Source organism: Epinephelus fuscoguttatus, linkage group LG4 (genome assembly GCF_011397635.1).
Source record: "Epinephelus fuscoguttatus linkage group LG4, E.fuscoguttatus.final_Chr_v1".
Classification (NCBI taxonomy): domain Eukaryota; kingdom Metazoa; phylum Chordata; class Actinopteri; order Perciformes; family Serranidae; genus Epinephelus; species Epinephelus fuscoguttatus.
The window spans coordinates 10,155,963-10,169,248 of record NC_064755.1 but is presented as its reverse complement, the minus strand read 5'-3'; the positions used below and the strand labels follow the sequence as shown (position 1 = coordinate 10,169,248).

Sequence of the window (13,286 nt, the reverse complement as noted above, 5' to 3'; positions counted from 1 at the left end):
CTGAAGTGTGGGGAATACAGAGAAGCAAAGAGGTCCCTCCACATGAACCTCTGACAGATGGGGACCGCGTTGGGATCTGCCTCTTTGGCCAGCGTTGGCTCAGTGTAGAAGAAATGACGACTGGAGCAAAATCTGTTTCCACGTTTTCCTTTTGCGTAAGAGATGCAAGTGAATTGAATGAACACAAAGAGGCTCAGTGTTCTCGTGCTGGCCGTTACAGCAGAGGCTGCAGCCAAACAGCAGCACTGCAGTGTTTGCAAAACGCTGTGACAAATTTGACCAAAGGGAATCAGTGTGTGCCAGTCAGTGTTTGACCTGCATGTTTGGGACTGCATATCAAGGAGAGATGGTCAGGTTAGAGCAAGCATCACATGACCTGAGGTGAACCCTTAGTGATACTCACACATCTGTTAGCTTTTCCTCATCTGCTACAATGCTGCTGTTTGATTAGTTGAACAAACACAACAAGAACAGACACTCAGTAATCATTCTGCTCCCCCATTTGGTAGTGCACATCAGTTGCTATATCTTAATGAAAAATGTGCTGAACTTGACTCAACCTGATTGAGCTATCTCTACCATTCGGTTTAGGTGTATTTCGCTAAAAAAGATCCACTAGATGTCACTGTGTCTTTAAATAGTCTGCCTTTTCAGTTCACCTGCTACAGGAAGTTAATAACAAATAAAATCCTTCCAGACATGAGGGCTCAGTGTGCTGGCAGTGTAATTAAAACTGCCTATTTGCTATGAAAAAATTATTCTGATCATTCATTGTTGCTAAATGGTGCTATATTTAATGTTACCCAATATGTACATGCTGAAACAGTTTCGTAAGTATGATTTTTTAATGTCTAAAGCCATGCTTAAGAAAATGGTTGAATTGTCCGTTTATGTAGTGATGCTAAGATAATAAATATACATATTTCATAAAATAAAAAAGAGGAATATTCCCCGTTGTTAATGCCATAAATTTAATGTGGTTCCATTATATATATGATGAAAAAAATCAATAGGATGTTTTTTTTTTACCATTTCTGAGATGTTTTCAAAGCACTGTAATGATAAATATCCAGAATAAATATGTGGAAATAGTACTAGTACTAGTAATAATACTAATTCCATGGTAACACACTGATGTATGATGGTCTATTAACAAATTACTAGCATTTTAACAATATATGGTTTGCAATTTTGATTTTTTTTCTTTCTGTTTTAAGAATACCATGAAGTGATTCCTCAGCTGTTTGAAAGAGGCCTATATTTAAAAAATCTATGGAGTCTGTTAGTTATTTTTGGCCCAAGGAATTAAAAAAAATGCAAAGAAAAATGTTCTCTATTGATTTTTACTTAGTGTGGACCTTAAAGGAACATTCAAATACACACATTCATTTCTGGTGGGACATCGTAGTTAAAACGCATGAAAAACCTCTTACATAATGAAGTCTGAATCTGTCAGGACAGTAACTAAAATATAAAAAGTATTTGTATTTGTTTTCATGAAAGGATGCACAGGGTAGAAGAAAGTACAAACATTTCGGACAAATGAACAGATGCGTGTGTGTCTGTAGAGCTAAATATAACATGTCAGAAGAAATCCATAAGTCAGGTAACATTTCACAGGTGACAAAGTCTGTGGCTGAGTGTATGTAGAAGTAAACACTGCTGCTACAGTTACTATTACTCCTCTTAATATTAATAACAAACTGCTACCACCATCAATTGTATTACTTATACTGATTGTGTAGAATATTTCAGTTAACTCAAGTACTGTACCTAAGAACAATTTTGAGTTGAGACTCTACTGCTTGTGTTCCCATTTTATTCTGCTGCAATGTTTCAGGTGAAAATGTCTTAGCTTCTGCTGTGCTCCATTTCTTGGGCAGCTACTATGCCTGTTAAGGTTTTAGATACAAAACATGAGGTAAGTGTTTAAAACACGATGCATGGACTACAACACGATGCATGGACTACAACAACCAACAGTATATAAAGTGGTTATAATTAGGTCTACATAATATAAAATCAATACAATACTAATACAACATAAATATCCCTTTGAGGACAGTATTTTTCTGCCTGATGACCAATTTAATTATCAGAGGTGTGAACTCCAGTCACCTGACTGGTACTAGAGTCAGACACAAATTTGATGACTTTAGAATTGACTTGACAAAACCAAAGTAGACTTGCAAGTGGACTTGACCTTTAACACCAGTGACTCGTGACTTCACTCAGACTTGAGCCTTTTGACTTGAAAATACTTGATACCTTTCAGACTCACTTTGTTTGAACCAGTCTGATAACATCCAGTCAAGTTGCAAGAGCAAATCAGGTAGAACTACCATTGCGTTATGGAGCACCCGCTGGGAAAAATAAAATATCCTAAAGATAATTTAGAAACAAACAAACAAACAAAAAACAACAACACAGTGGTCAACAAAAAATATGCAAAATGTGTGGGAAACTTACAGATGGAGTTGCAACAACTTCCAACAAACTTTCTTTTTAAAAAATAAGTACCTGAATTTAATACATTATTACAGTGTTCTTAAAATGGCATAGAATTTGGTGACTTGTTTAGGGAAAAAGTTTAGGACTTGGGACTTGTCTTGGGATTTGTCAGTGCTGACTTAGGACTTGACTTGGGAATTGAATTAGGACTTGAATGCAAAGACTTGAGACTTACTTGTGACTTGCTAAACAATGACTTGGTCCAAAATCTGTTAAGTATAAAAGTGTGAATACAGTTTACAGTATTAGGCTATTATCATACACATGTACTGTGGTATTGCCATTCTTCTTCTTCTTTCTCTCTTTCTTTCTTTCTTTCTTTCTTTGAGGTGTTTTCTTACATTTTAATGTATTCTATTATTTAAAATACTCATACAGTCACTGTTTTTATGTGCTTTGTGTCTTTATGTTTGTACCTTTTAATGGTTTAATGAACTAATATAATACCTACTATACGTTCCTATACTGCGAGGACACAACTAATGTGATCCTGTTAGTTATAATATTAATTATTAATTTCGAGATTAGATTGTCTGGAAGATTTTCGGTTCTTCATAAAGTAAAGACTTTTATTGTGAAAGGACAGCCATCTTCGCTCGGCCCGGAAGTAACGTCTTCGTTTTCTCGAGGTTCCTCCAAGCAGCAGCGCGTTTGGCGGAACCTGGCCAAAATACTGTTCATATGATATTGTGAATGATAAATTACCTTTACCATTTACTAAGTTCACATCTGTAATGCCCGACTGCCTTCATTTAAACGTCCCTGTCCGGTTTAACATGGTGAACGCGGATGAAATTGCCAAGTTGTGCTACGAGCGTTTCAACCAGCTGCCCCGGAGAGGGAAGCCTGAGCCGGGCAGAGAGTGGACCCTGCTGGCCGCTGTGGTCAAAGTCACCCGGTGTGCTAACTCTGACACAGGTTGGACAGCCGAATGACCTACAACATGTGTTTCAACACATTTCACCTTCTCTTTATGTCAACAATGCTCAGTAACTGCACAGAGACCAGCTGTTTTCTAAACTTTATGCTGTTTGATATTGTCTTTCGTTCACCATAACGTTATCATACTGTTAGCTAACGTTAATGTTTAACGTTACTGGTAAAAAAAAAAACAAAAACCTGCACGTAAGATGGGTGACAGTGAGCTAATGTTACACTTGATTACAGTAAATGGAGCAGCAGCAGTGTCGGTTTAAACTTAAAGAGTGAAGAGAACACAGTCCCAATCACTCTGCTCAGGGCAAACTTTAAAAGTTATTAAATAAAGCACTGTGAAATGCCCAGGTGTGTGAAATGTGCTACAGTTAAAGCTGCCTTGACACAATTTTTTTTTTTAAAGAAGAAAATGAATTTTATGAGTATATGTAGGCAATGCAAAGTAGTAGCTCAACAGCAAAACAAATTAAAGAAACATAAATTAGGGCATGATATTGTGTAGAATAAGAAAAATGTAAAAGTACTAAGACAAGATATGTGATAAATTATTCTCTTATCATTTTTTTTTCTTTCACAGTTAAGAAGGAGGTTGTTTCTCTGGGAACTGGGACTAAATGTATTGGACGGACAGCGATGAGTCCCAATGGTTTGTGGTTTTGATAACTGGTGTTTTAGGTCTTCTGAATGGGCTAGGTGCTCCATGTCTCTGTCTTCCACACAGGTTTTAATTGCCAGCCCATCCAAATAGATTTGCAACCACACAAAATACTTATCGTTCCATTAGTCTGTGTATAGTTCACAGTAAGAACTGATTTAAACGTCCACAGAAATGGCGCATTTATGTCATATTGAAAAAATATCCTCCCTAGACCGAAGTTTGTCTTTGAATACAGTGATGTTTTGCAGTCCTTTTTTGTGGACTTAAGATTACAAATAAACAAATACATTCTCAGCTTGTGGAACACACTGACATTCATGTTAGCTTGTAAAAGTGCAATATAAATAATAATCGTTAAAATGTTTGTCTTCATATTTAAACAAACAGCCTTTAGATCAGCTTTTTTTATCCTCTCATCTATTCAGGTGATGTTCTTAATGACAGCCATGCAGAAGTCATTGCTAGAAGGGGATGCATCAGGTGTGTATTTGTTGTAAATTTTCCGATCCTAATATCTTGTTGGCTCTGGTGCTCCACGCTGACACTTGAGTGTACACGAAATATATACATAAGCTGTTACCATGTTGTGTGTGTGTGTGTGTGTGTGTGTGTGTGTGTGTGTGTGTGTATTTGTAGGTACCTGATCCAGGAGCTGCACAGGGCTGTGAGTGGTGGGGACAGCTCTGTGTTATGTAAGGCAGATCAGCGGGGGAAGTGGAGGCTTCAGTCAGGAGTTTCCTTTCTCTTCTTTACCAGTCACACTCCCTGTGAGTCCAGTATGCTCCCAGAATATCTAACTGGGTGGCTGTGTAACAGAATTCATGTAACATGGCCACCAAAAAGTTATGTTAGATGATCCACAGGATTCAAATCGAGCTATATATTTTGTCATATATTTTTTAATCTGTTGCAATTTAGATATATTTTTGTAAGGCTCTGAAGTAATGTGCGTTCTTTCCATGATTTATTGAGCTAAAAAAAGAGTCTCCCCGTGGTGGTAAAGATGCTGTGTCAGGGCCTTTAACTTTGTCAGACAGCTTTACTTCAAAATATCAACCTTCACAAAACAATAGCTGAACTCATGCCAGTGATTTGTCCAGGAAACCCAAATCAGTCCAAAACTTCTTGTGTATTTTTAGGTGGTGACGCTGCCATCATCCCTATGGCTGACAGCCAGTCTCAGCCCTGCCCTCCTGTCACATCTGTAAAAAACCATGAAGGGACCGATGGAAGAGGAAACCTGAAAAGGAAAGATGAGGAACCAAGTGAAGGGAAAAACATTAAACGGCCTCATCTGGAGGAACAGGAGACAGTGGAGACAAAGCTAGAGGACAGAGGAGACATAAAACAACCCTTCCTTTCAAATTCATCTCAAAGTGAAGATCCATCACAGAGTAACTCTGCAGACACACCTGTGGAAACTGTCTCACAAGATTCAGCCCAGCTGATAACAAAAACCAGAGACCCTGACTCTGACAGGGCTGGACTGCATCCACAGGTCTCAGACATTCACAGAACTGGAGCCAAGTGTGTCTCGGGTGCCCCAGCCGACCCTCTGCACCCTGGGGTGGGATACCATAGCACAGGGGTTCTCCGGGTGAAGCCTGGACGAGGAGAGCCGACTCTGTCCCTCTCCTGCAGTGACAAGCTGGCCCGCTGGGGAGTGCTGGGCTTCCAGGGTGCACTGCTGTCCCACTACCTTCAGGAGGCGCTCTACTTCAGCACGGTGGTGGTGGGGAAGTGTCCATACAACAAAGAAGTTATGCAGAGAGCTTTGGTCACAAGGTAAGAAGCAATGCTGACACAATAAGCCAATCAATATACATCATTAGTTTGTTATTAATAAACATCAAATAAATCAAGTCATTTCGGGCTTGGAGAAATTATCATCATTGTTTGTCTTTATTATCTGACGTAGACAAACGATTAATCACTGTCACAGTTTAACTTTTAATTGGATACTTGTGAGAATTCACAGAAAGCTGTAAGAAGAGCCTTTTTTAGCTCATCTTGTTAGCTTTGTAAATAACATCTAAAATATCAGAAACAACAGTCAGAGTTTTTTTTTGTTTTGTTTTGTTGTTTTTTTTTAAATTTACCTGGTAAAAGTTTTGTTGAGATCAACATCATCACGAGGAGCAGAGCGACAAGTTCTAAGCTTATGAAAAAGAATATTCTCTCATGACCCCATTTTTGAAGTTGCATTGATTATATTTTTTTTTTACCACTGGTGAGCAGTAGTAAAAGCTGCAACATTTTACATCCCTTATTAAATTGAATCTGTGGGCAAACATTTGCTAATCCAGCAGACATGAAGCAACATTAATATTTATTCAATTACTGAATATAAATCCAACATCCACTGTCCTTTTAGTCTCTGTTTTAGTCTCCACCAACTCCTGGGAAGAATATCTGTCTCCTTACTGCTAAATGGTTCACTTCCTTCATTAGTTAGTTTGCTAACTTTGCTGTCTGATGCTGGATGGGTGTGTAGTGTTTTTTGTTCGAAACAGCTACTTTTTGTGGCTGGAAACAAAGTAAATAAGAAAAGACTTTGCTGAGCAGAAACAAAACAATGTGCTAAATGGTGGTGATAAAAAAAAGACCTGTAGCCGAGGGGAGCTTCAGCGTCAGGAGATGGTTCTCTGTTGGCTTTCACATTACACGTCTGACCCATTATTCATAACACACTTAACAAAAATTTAAACGCAACACTTTTGTTTTTTCTCTCATTTTCATGACTTTACATTGAAGATTTAAGGATTTTTGTGCACACACAAGACTCATCTCTCTGGTCACAAATTTGTTAAAAATCAATGTTAATGAGCTCTTCTCTTCTTCTTTAGTTAAAAGGATAAAAATGTACCTGTTGTCATTCAGGGTTTATCATGTTTTTAAATCAAATTAGTCAGGTTTACAGATGCTGGATATTCACCCTGTTACCAGCTTTAAAACCTCACCATATAATAAGTAGTGCCCTGTTCTTCCTCAGGTGCTCCCGTGTATTGGACCTCCCCGCTGGTTTCTCTGTCTGTCCACCTCTCCTGCTCCAGTCCGGCCTGGAGTTCCCCTTCAGCCAGGCCCAGACTGAGCTCCGACACCAGGCTGGACAGGGACGAATCTCCCCCTGTGGAGCAGGTGGGGGCGTCACTCACGCATTTTGGTCTAAATGATCAAAAGGAAGCCTTAATGTCACATTCATGTCATTACAGTTAGTTACAGTTATCTCTAGATTCCAACTTGTCAACAAAATCCGTCTACAGACAGGCATATAAACACATCATTTTAAGGGTTGTGTCGACACATTTCATGTAAAAATTGACATTCTTAAATAATTATTATATATACAGTACAAAAATATTTAGTATCATATTTTTGAATCAGCCTTCCTCAGTGACCAGAGAAAGAGCAGATGCTTTCAGCTGTGCAACTAAAGATTTTTACCTTCTGTGTGAACCCTACTTCATCCGGTACAGTGTTTGCCCCATATCGGCTCAGTCCTTTGCAGCAGCCATGGTTTAATTTCGACCTGTGGCCCTTTGCTCCATGTCATCAACTCTCTCTATCTCCCACCGTGTCAATCTGCAGCTGTCCTATTAATAAAGGCAAAACTGCACATAAATAATCATAAAAAAGATCTTTGGCTTCCAGACAAATTTGATTCAGGGCCAAACATTTGTTTGATATGCATGGTAAAGCTATATAGCTATATAGCTATGGTATATGTAGATGATCATTACAGAGCTTCACTTGGTCAACAATGACTGGTCCCAGAACGCTCCCAGTAGAGTCAACAAGGGACATAATTCCTACCACATCAGTCATAAGGCCATCAAGGGAGAAAAAATATTCAGATTGAGATTTTTAGGAGCTCACTCACTGAAGTTTTGTTGAGTCAACAATCTCCATATATTTCCCCTCAGCCATCAGTTGGTGTAATGTGGCTGAACAGCCACTAGATGTCACTGCCAACGGCTACAAACACGGAGTCACCAAGAAGGCCTTTGGCACAGCTAAAGTCAGGTAGATCCAACTCTCTTTCACACTATCAACTGTTATTATGACGTAAATGAGAAGCCTCTGATTTTTATCACATTAGACTTTTTATTTAGACCAAATGTCAGTTATATTAATTCACGTTTGTGTCTTCAGGTCTCTTCTGTGTAAAGTGGAGCTTTTTCATTCATTCCTGTCTCTGGTAGCAGCCACTGACCCCTCAGCACTTCCCAACTCCCTCAGGTAACAAACAATAGGCTCTTTCATAATCTGACTGTGGTTTTAAACAGCCTCAAACTAAATCTGAGCAACACGAATCACTAATGAAGATCTCCAAACGATGGTCTGGCTTTCATCAGTTTGTCTCTTTGGGAAACTCTCATCTCATCTGCTGCTGAAGCATGTCGAATCGATAGGGAGGCAAACTACCAACAGCAATAAGAAAATGTTTATGTGTCACAGTCATCACAAGTAACAGCAGCAGGGTTTGAAGGAGTCGTACAATCACAGCAAGTCACGGTACAATCTGGATAACAGACAAGTGAACACTGAGTGATGCTTTATTTCATAATGAACACTGAGACCAGTGAGTCAGTGCTGCTGTTACTGTGTGTGACCTTCTTGTGCTTTTGTTTACAGCTCATGATTTATGAGTATTTTTTTGTAGTTGGGCTCATATTGTCCTTGGTATTTCTTTCCAAATGGTGTCACATAGCTTGCTTGAAATTACACAACAAATTGCGTCTGTGTGTGTGTGTGCATATTTGTGTGTGGTGTGGCTCTCACTGTGTGTGTCTTTGTATGTGACATTAAGCACTCACATTTCATCTGTTAGTCCCAGCGTGTGCATCTGGGGTTGTTCACATGCTTTGTGTGTATGTGTGTGCGTGCACTGATAGCTGAGAATCCTCTCTAAAGGGAGAACAGTGGTCTCTCTGTTTATCAGCATTTTAGCAGATAACCTGATCCTGGCCCAGTCCAGCCGGGCCTACACTTGGATGGACACACACTCATACACACTTATTCACCCAACCCCAGCAAACAATGACAACATTTTCTACAACAGCAATGGTATGTCTTGGGAGAGACAGCTGAGGTCAGGGAGTGGCCATTTGTCTGCATTTATAGTGTTTTGCTTTGGACGGGACATTGCTGTTCACATGTGCCATGTGTCTATCATACATCTCCAGCTGACCACATGTGTTCAGATTTTATTACTGCCTAAGTCACTTACGCTAGAAGATCAAAGGGCCTTGTGCACAGTTATCTCGTCCTCTCTCACTAGCATGCTCACTAGCCATGTTAGTGGTTGTGTCGGTACAGCCAGAAAAATTGTTTGTCTGCAGAATTCAACACGTCTCCTTCCTTCCTTAGGGAGAAATAAGGGACAGTCACGCAACACTGTCCAACTTGATGTAGAATGGGCACGTTATAGACCATTAGTGTGCTGTCACCAAAACAGCCACCACGTCCTGCATTGATGACCGCGCTAAAAAGATATGTGGTCAAATGTGTTCGGCAAATGGTTTGAGTGATCAGATCACAATACATCTTCGTGGTCGTGTACATTTGTATTTCGTGCTGTCCACTTGTGATTGGATCACCCAAGATGCAAGGTAACACCAGGCGTTAACAGGCTCTTTGACTTCACAGGTGTTACTTTTAACATTATTGATGGTTCCGTTGTATTCAAGTGTCCCAGTAAGGGCTCATTTATGTTCATCAATATCGACATCGACATATACGGACGCTACTGGGGCCTCCTGTCTGTACTCTGCAGTAATTTTGTCTGTATTTGTTCACGTTTTTTAAAGCTTACGGACGAAACGGAGCAGTACCACAGGAGATTGTGAGGGCAGTGCAGCGTAGTTTAAGTGAGATATGACCATGGGACATGACAGAGACATTTAAACTCCCTAAGCAGAATGAAACGAATGTGTAACATAGTTCTCCATCCACGTCACAATATATTTAATGGCTTCAAAGACTACTGCCATCTACAACACTGCCTCCCTTAAAAGGCACAATATTACCCTTATATTTCAATATCAGCAAATCCCATGAAAAGACCAAAACCAGCAATGGGTTAATCGTCTCTCAGTACTTTGCGATTTCTCTACGTTGTCAGTGGCTTTCAACTCCAAGCTCTTTTGTTCTCACTGGAGACATAAATCTTTAATAACAGCTCAGGAGTAAAGTTTAATGCTTTCAGAAAGGCTCTGTAATTTCATAAAACAGCTCACTGATGTGATTTCAATACGTTCTGCACAACAGTGGAGCTCTGTGGTATCAAGACATAAAATATCAGGCTTTGATACACAGACAATACTTGTTATTGTCAATTAATTGTATGTGAGAATAGGGGACGCATTAACTACAGCAGGGAGATTTATTTAAATGATCATGCAAACATAAGAATTAAACTACAAGCAATATTGTAACTGGGTTCCTCCCCTAATGCTTGTTTTATGTGTATGTGTTCAGGGGAGCAGAGCTGCAGACCTACTGGGACTACAAGCAGGCATCCCAGTTGTACCAGCAGGCCTGGCAGCAGCTTCACAGCCAGGCCTTTCCTCTGTGGCCACGCAGTGACAGAAATCTCCTGCTCTTCCACTGAAGGCCCACTCTCCTTAAACCCCACTCTGCAGCTGAACTGTCCTCATCAAGGTCCAGCTTGACTGTTGGGTCAGCTGGTCAGCGACGTTAGAGGTCTGGATAAATATTGTTTGGCTATATTTGACTCTGCGTAGCCCAGGATGTCACCGCTCACACCAGCGGGACACCCAGCTCTGTCATGCTGTTCATAGAGGTTGATGACCGCTGCTCAGTGTCCTCAGATGTTGGTTTTATTTTCCACAGTGTGTAACGTGTTGTGACTGCAGCTGGCCAGTGTTCATGTTCTGAAAACACAGCTGGACGTACCTGTCTGCAAGTGGACTCCCAGTCCTCGTTTAAATGCTCTCCCACTGTGGTTTCCTCCCAGTGTAAGTGTTCTGCTCAGGTGGACTGAAGACAAACAGAGCATGGTAATGAAAGTACATGTGTCTATTCAGCTTGTGATGACCTGTAAACCTGATCAGGGTGTTTCCAGTGCATGTTAGAATAGATTCCAGTTTTCCAGGACACTTAACTCACTCATAAAGACAAAGAAGAAGTTAAACTTGCATATTTCTGCACAACAGTCAGGTCCTTTATGCAGACCAGGCAGACACCAAATCAATGTCAGGACTGAGGATCAGTTGTGTTATTGCTTTCGCTCAGCAGATTCCACTGACAATTAACAACCCACTTCAGCTCAGCTAACACTGAACAGCATGTTGCGAGTTATGACCAGGAAGCTGTACACTGTGTATTCAATGTCATTCTCATTCCTCTGCAGCAGAGATTCAGAGCTCTTGTTAACTTGATCTTTTAAATGTTCTTTGTTCACTGAAGCATACATGTACTGTAAATATATGGTGATGCTCAGAAAAACCACTCAAGTGTCTCTATTAATTTGAATGTTTTTAACCCTTTGTTTAAGATCTAATTTGTTCATTTAACCCGTATTCCTCCTCCTCCTTCTCTTCCCTGGCCTAACAGAACAGGTGAGGAAAGCCAGCAGTCCTCTGCAGCTCCCAAGCTCATGTTTTTGTCTTCTATCTCCCTCTCTATCAAGGCATCGTATTGGCCTGTGATCCAATCACATCTCAAGGATTTAATCCAAATTCCTCTAGTGACTAAAGCTCAACTACATATTCCATTTCATGTTACTGACACTCAACACGCTCTCACTTTGTATTCAGTGCTGTTTCTATTCAGTGGTGCGTGTCCTTGTGCACATGCATGATACAAAAAGGGACCCAGTTGTAAAATATTACTACACAGGTATACACAGATTGAAAACAATGTCAATATGGAGAGTTGAGGCATCACATTCTGATATAATCCTGTTTTAATGTGTTGTAAATCTATTAATACATGTTAGGTAATTAACTTTAAATAGGCTTGTTGTTCTTTTCTTTAAAAAGACAAATATACAGCTTTAATTTGAAGGAGTGCATTGATTATAAAAAATGAAACATTCACTGGAAACAAACCAAGTTTAAGGGAGACTTGTGGGTACCCATTCAACCAATTTTCATTCAGATATCTTGAGGTGAGAGCTCAAGGGACCTCTTTGAAAATGACCATGCCAGTTGTACCCTCACCAAAATTTAGCCTAACATTGGAGCATTATTTATCCCCCTTCCTGATATACAATGCTGACATGGTTAGTACCAATGAATACCTTTAGTTGTGTAGTTTCACAAGATACCACTACCGTTGTGCTCTAGCTTAAAAAAATGTGTGCATTACAGCATTTCTAGACCCCAGTGTTGGCCTCCAATTAAGCTACTTAATTGTGGAAGGGCCAATGCACTAGTGGTAAACACTGCACAAGGGTTCTTTATTTTGAGCACATACAGTATGAAGTGAAAGTGTAGTGACATATTAATTCCTATTTAATAAGACAGAAACACCTCGTGATTCATTTTACATTCATTTTTATTGGTCAGGTCTTCCAGCTACCTTACCTTTTTCAAATATCTAAAATTCCTTTATGTCTTTAAGATATATTTAACAAACATACAACACGGATGAATTAAAACAATACTGTATATGATAGCATTCCATCAATATATTACACATCTACATACCATGTTTAAAAGCTTGAATCAGCTTTGTGGTGCACAAATATGAATACTTTGATGGGTCGAGTAAAGAGTGGAAATACGCCAGATGTCTTACTCTGATTCAGCACCAAAAACTACAGATGCAGCCAAAATGTCAGCTTCAGAGTCATCTGACTGAAGAGAAGAAAGATCACGAGTGGTTCTGATTTTATACCTCTGTCGTCCATGCAGCCAAAGACCTGAGCAACACTTCACTTGAAGTATTTGAAACTTGAATTACAGTGCTCCTTATGGACACAAGGTTCATTAAATATGGGTATTTAATCATTAACAAGAGTGGAAGCACTCTGCACACTAAAAATGAGCTTTCAGTGATTTTATTAACCAACATTTCCTCTGAGAACTTTGTGTGTATTAATCATTAAAATATAATGGGCAGGGACAGGATCAAACACTGTGTCTCATACCAGGAACAGAAGGACAAATATTACAAAATAAAAATCTTCCTGATGTCATGTACTTGTTAGTGT

The 13,286-nt window shown here is 39.6% G+C and overlaps 1 protein-coding gene across 2 annotated transcripts; it reads left to right on the top strand.

The window, feature by feature from the left end:
- Nucleotides 1–3,153: 3,153 nt before the first annotated feature.
- adat1 (adenosine deaminase tRNA specific 1) lies at nt 3,154–12,005 on the top strand. 2 transcript variants are annotated; one of them, XR_007449206.1, is made up of 10 exons: nt 3,154–3,429; nt 4,025–4,093; nt 4,531–4,585; nt 4,742–4,872; nt 5,245–5,890; nt 7,098–7,243; nt 8,029–8,128; nt 8,258–8,344; nt 10,586–10,810; nt 10,961–12,005. XR_007449206.1 is itself a non-coding variant. In XM_049574890.1 (9 exons), exons 1-9 carry the CDS (start codon nt 3,246–3,248, stop codon nt 10,716–10,718), a joined length of 1,551 nt encoding a protein of 516 aa, XP_049430847.1. In that variant the 5' UTR covers nt 3,154–3,245; the 3' UTR covers nt 10,719–12,005. The 2 variants fall into 2 exon arrangements, 1 of the variants encoding a protein (XP_049430847.1); XM_049574890.1 differs by having other exon boundaries at nt 10,586–12,005.
- The last annotated feature ends 1,281 nt before the right edge of the window (nt 12,006–13,286 follow it).

Excerpts from the sequence above, each read along its gene's own strand:
- adat1 (XM_049574890.1), top strand. The coding sequence starts at position 3,246 with ATGCCCGACTGCCTTCATTTAAACGTCCCTGTCCGGTTTAACATGGTG. Across the intron at positions 4,873-5,244 it reads CTTTACCAGTCACACTCCCT|GTGGTGACGCTGCCATCATC; the intron begins GTGAGTCCAGTA and ends GTGTATTTTTAG. Across the intron at positions 7,244-8,028 it reads AATCTCCCCCTGTGGAGCAG|CCATCAGTTGGTGTAATGTG; the intron begins GTGGGGGCGTCA and ends ATTTCCCCTCAG.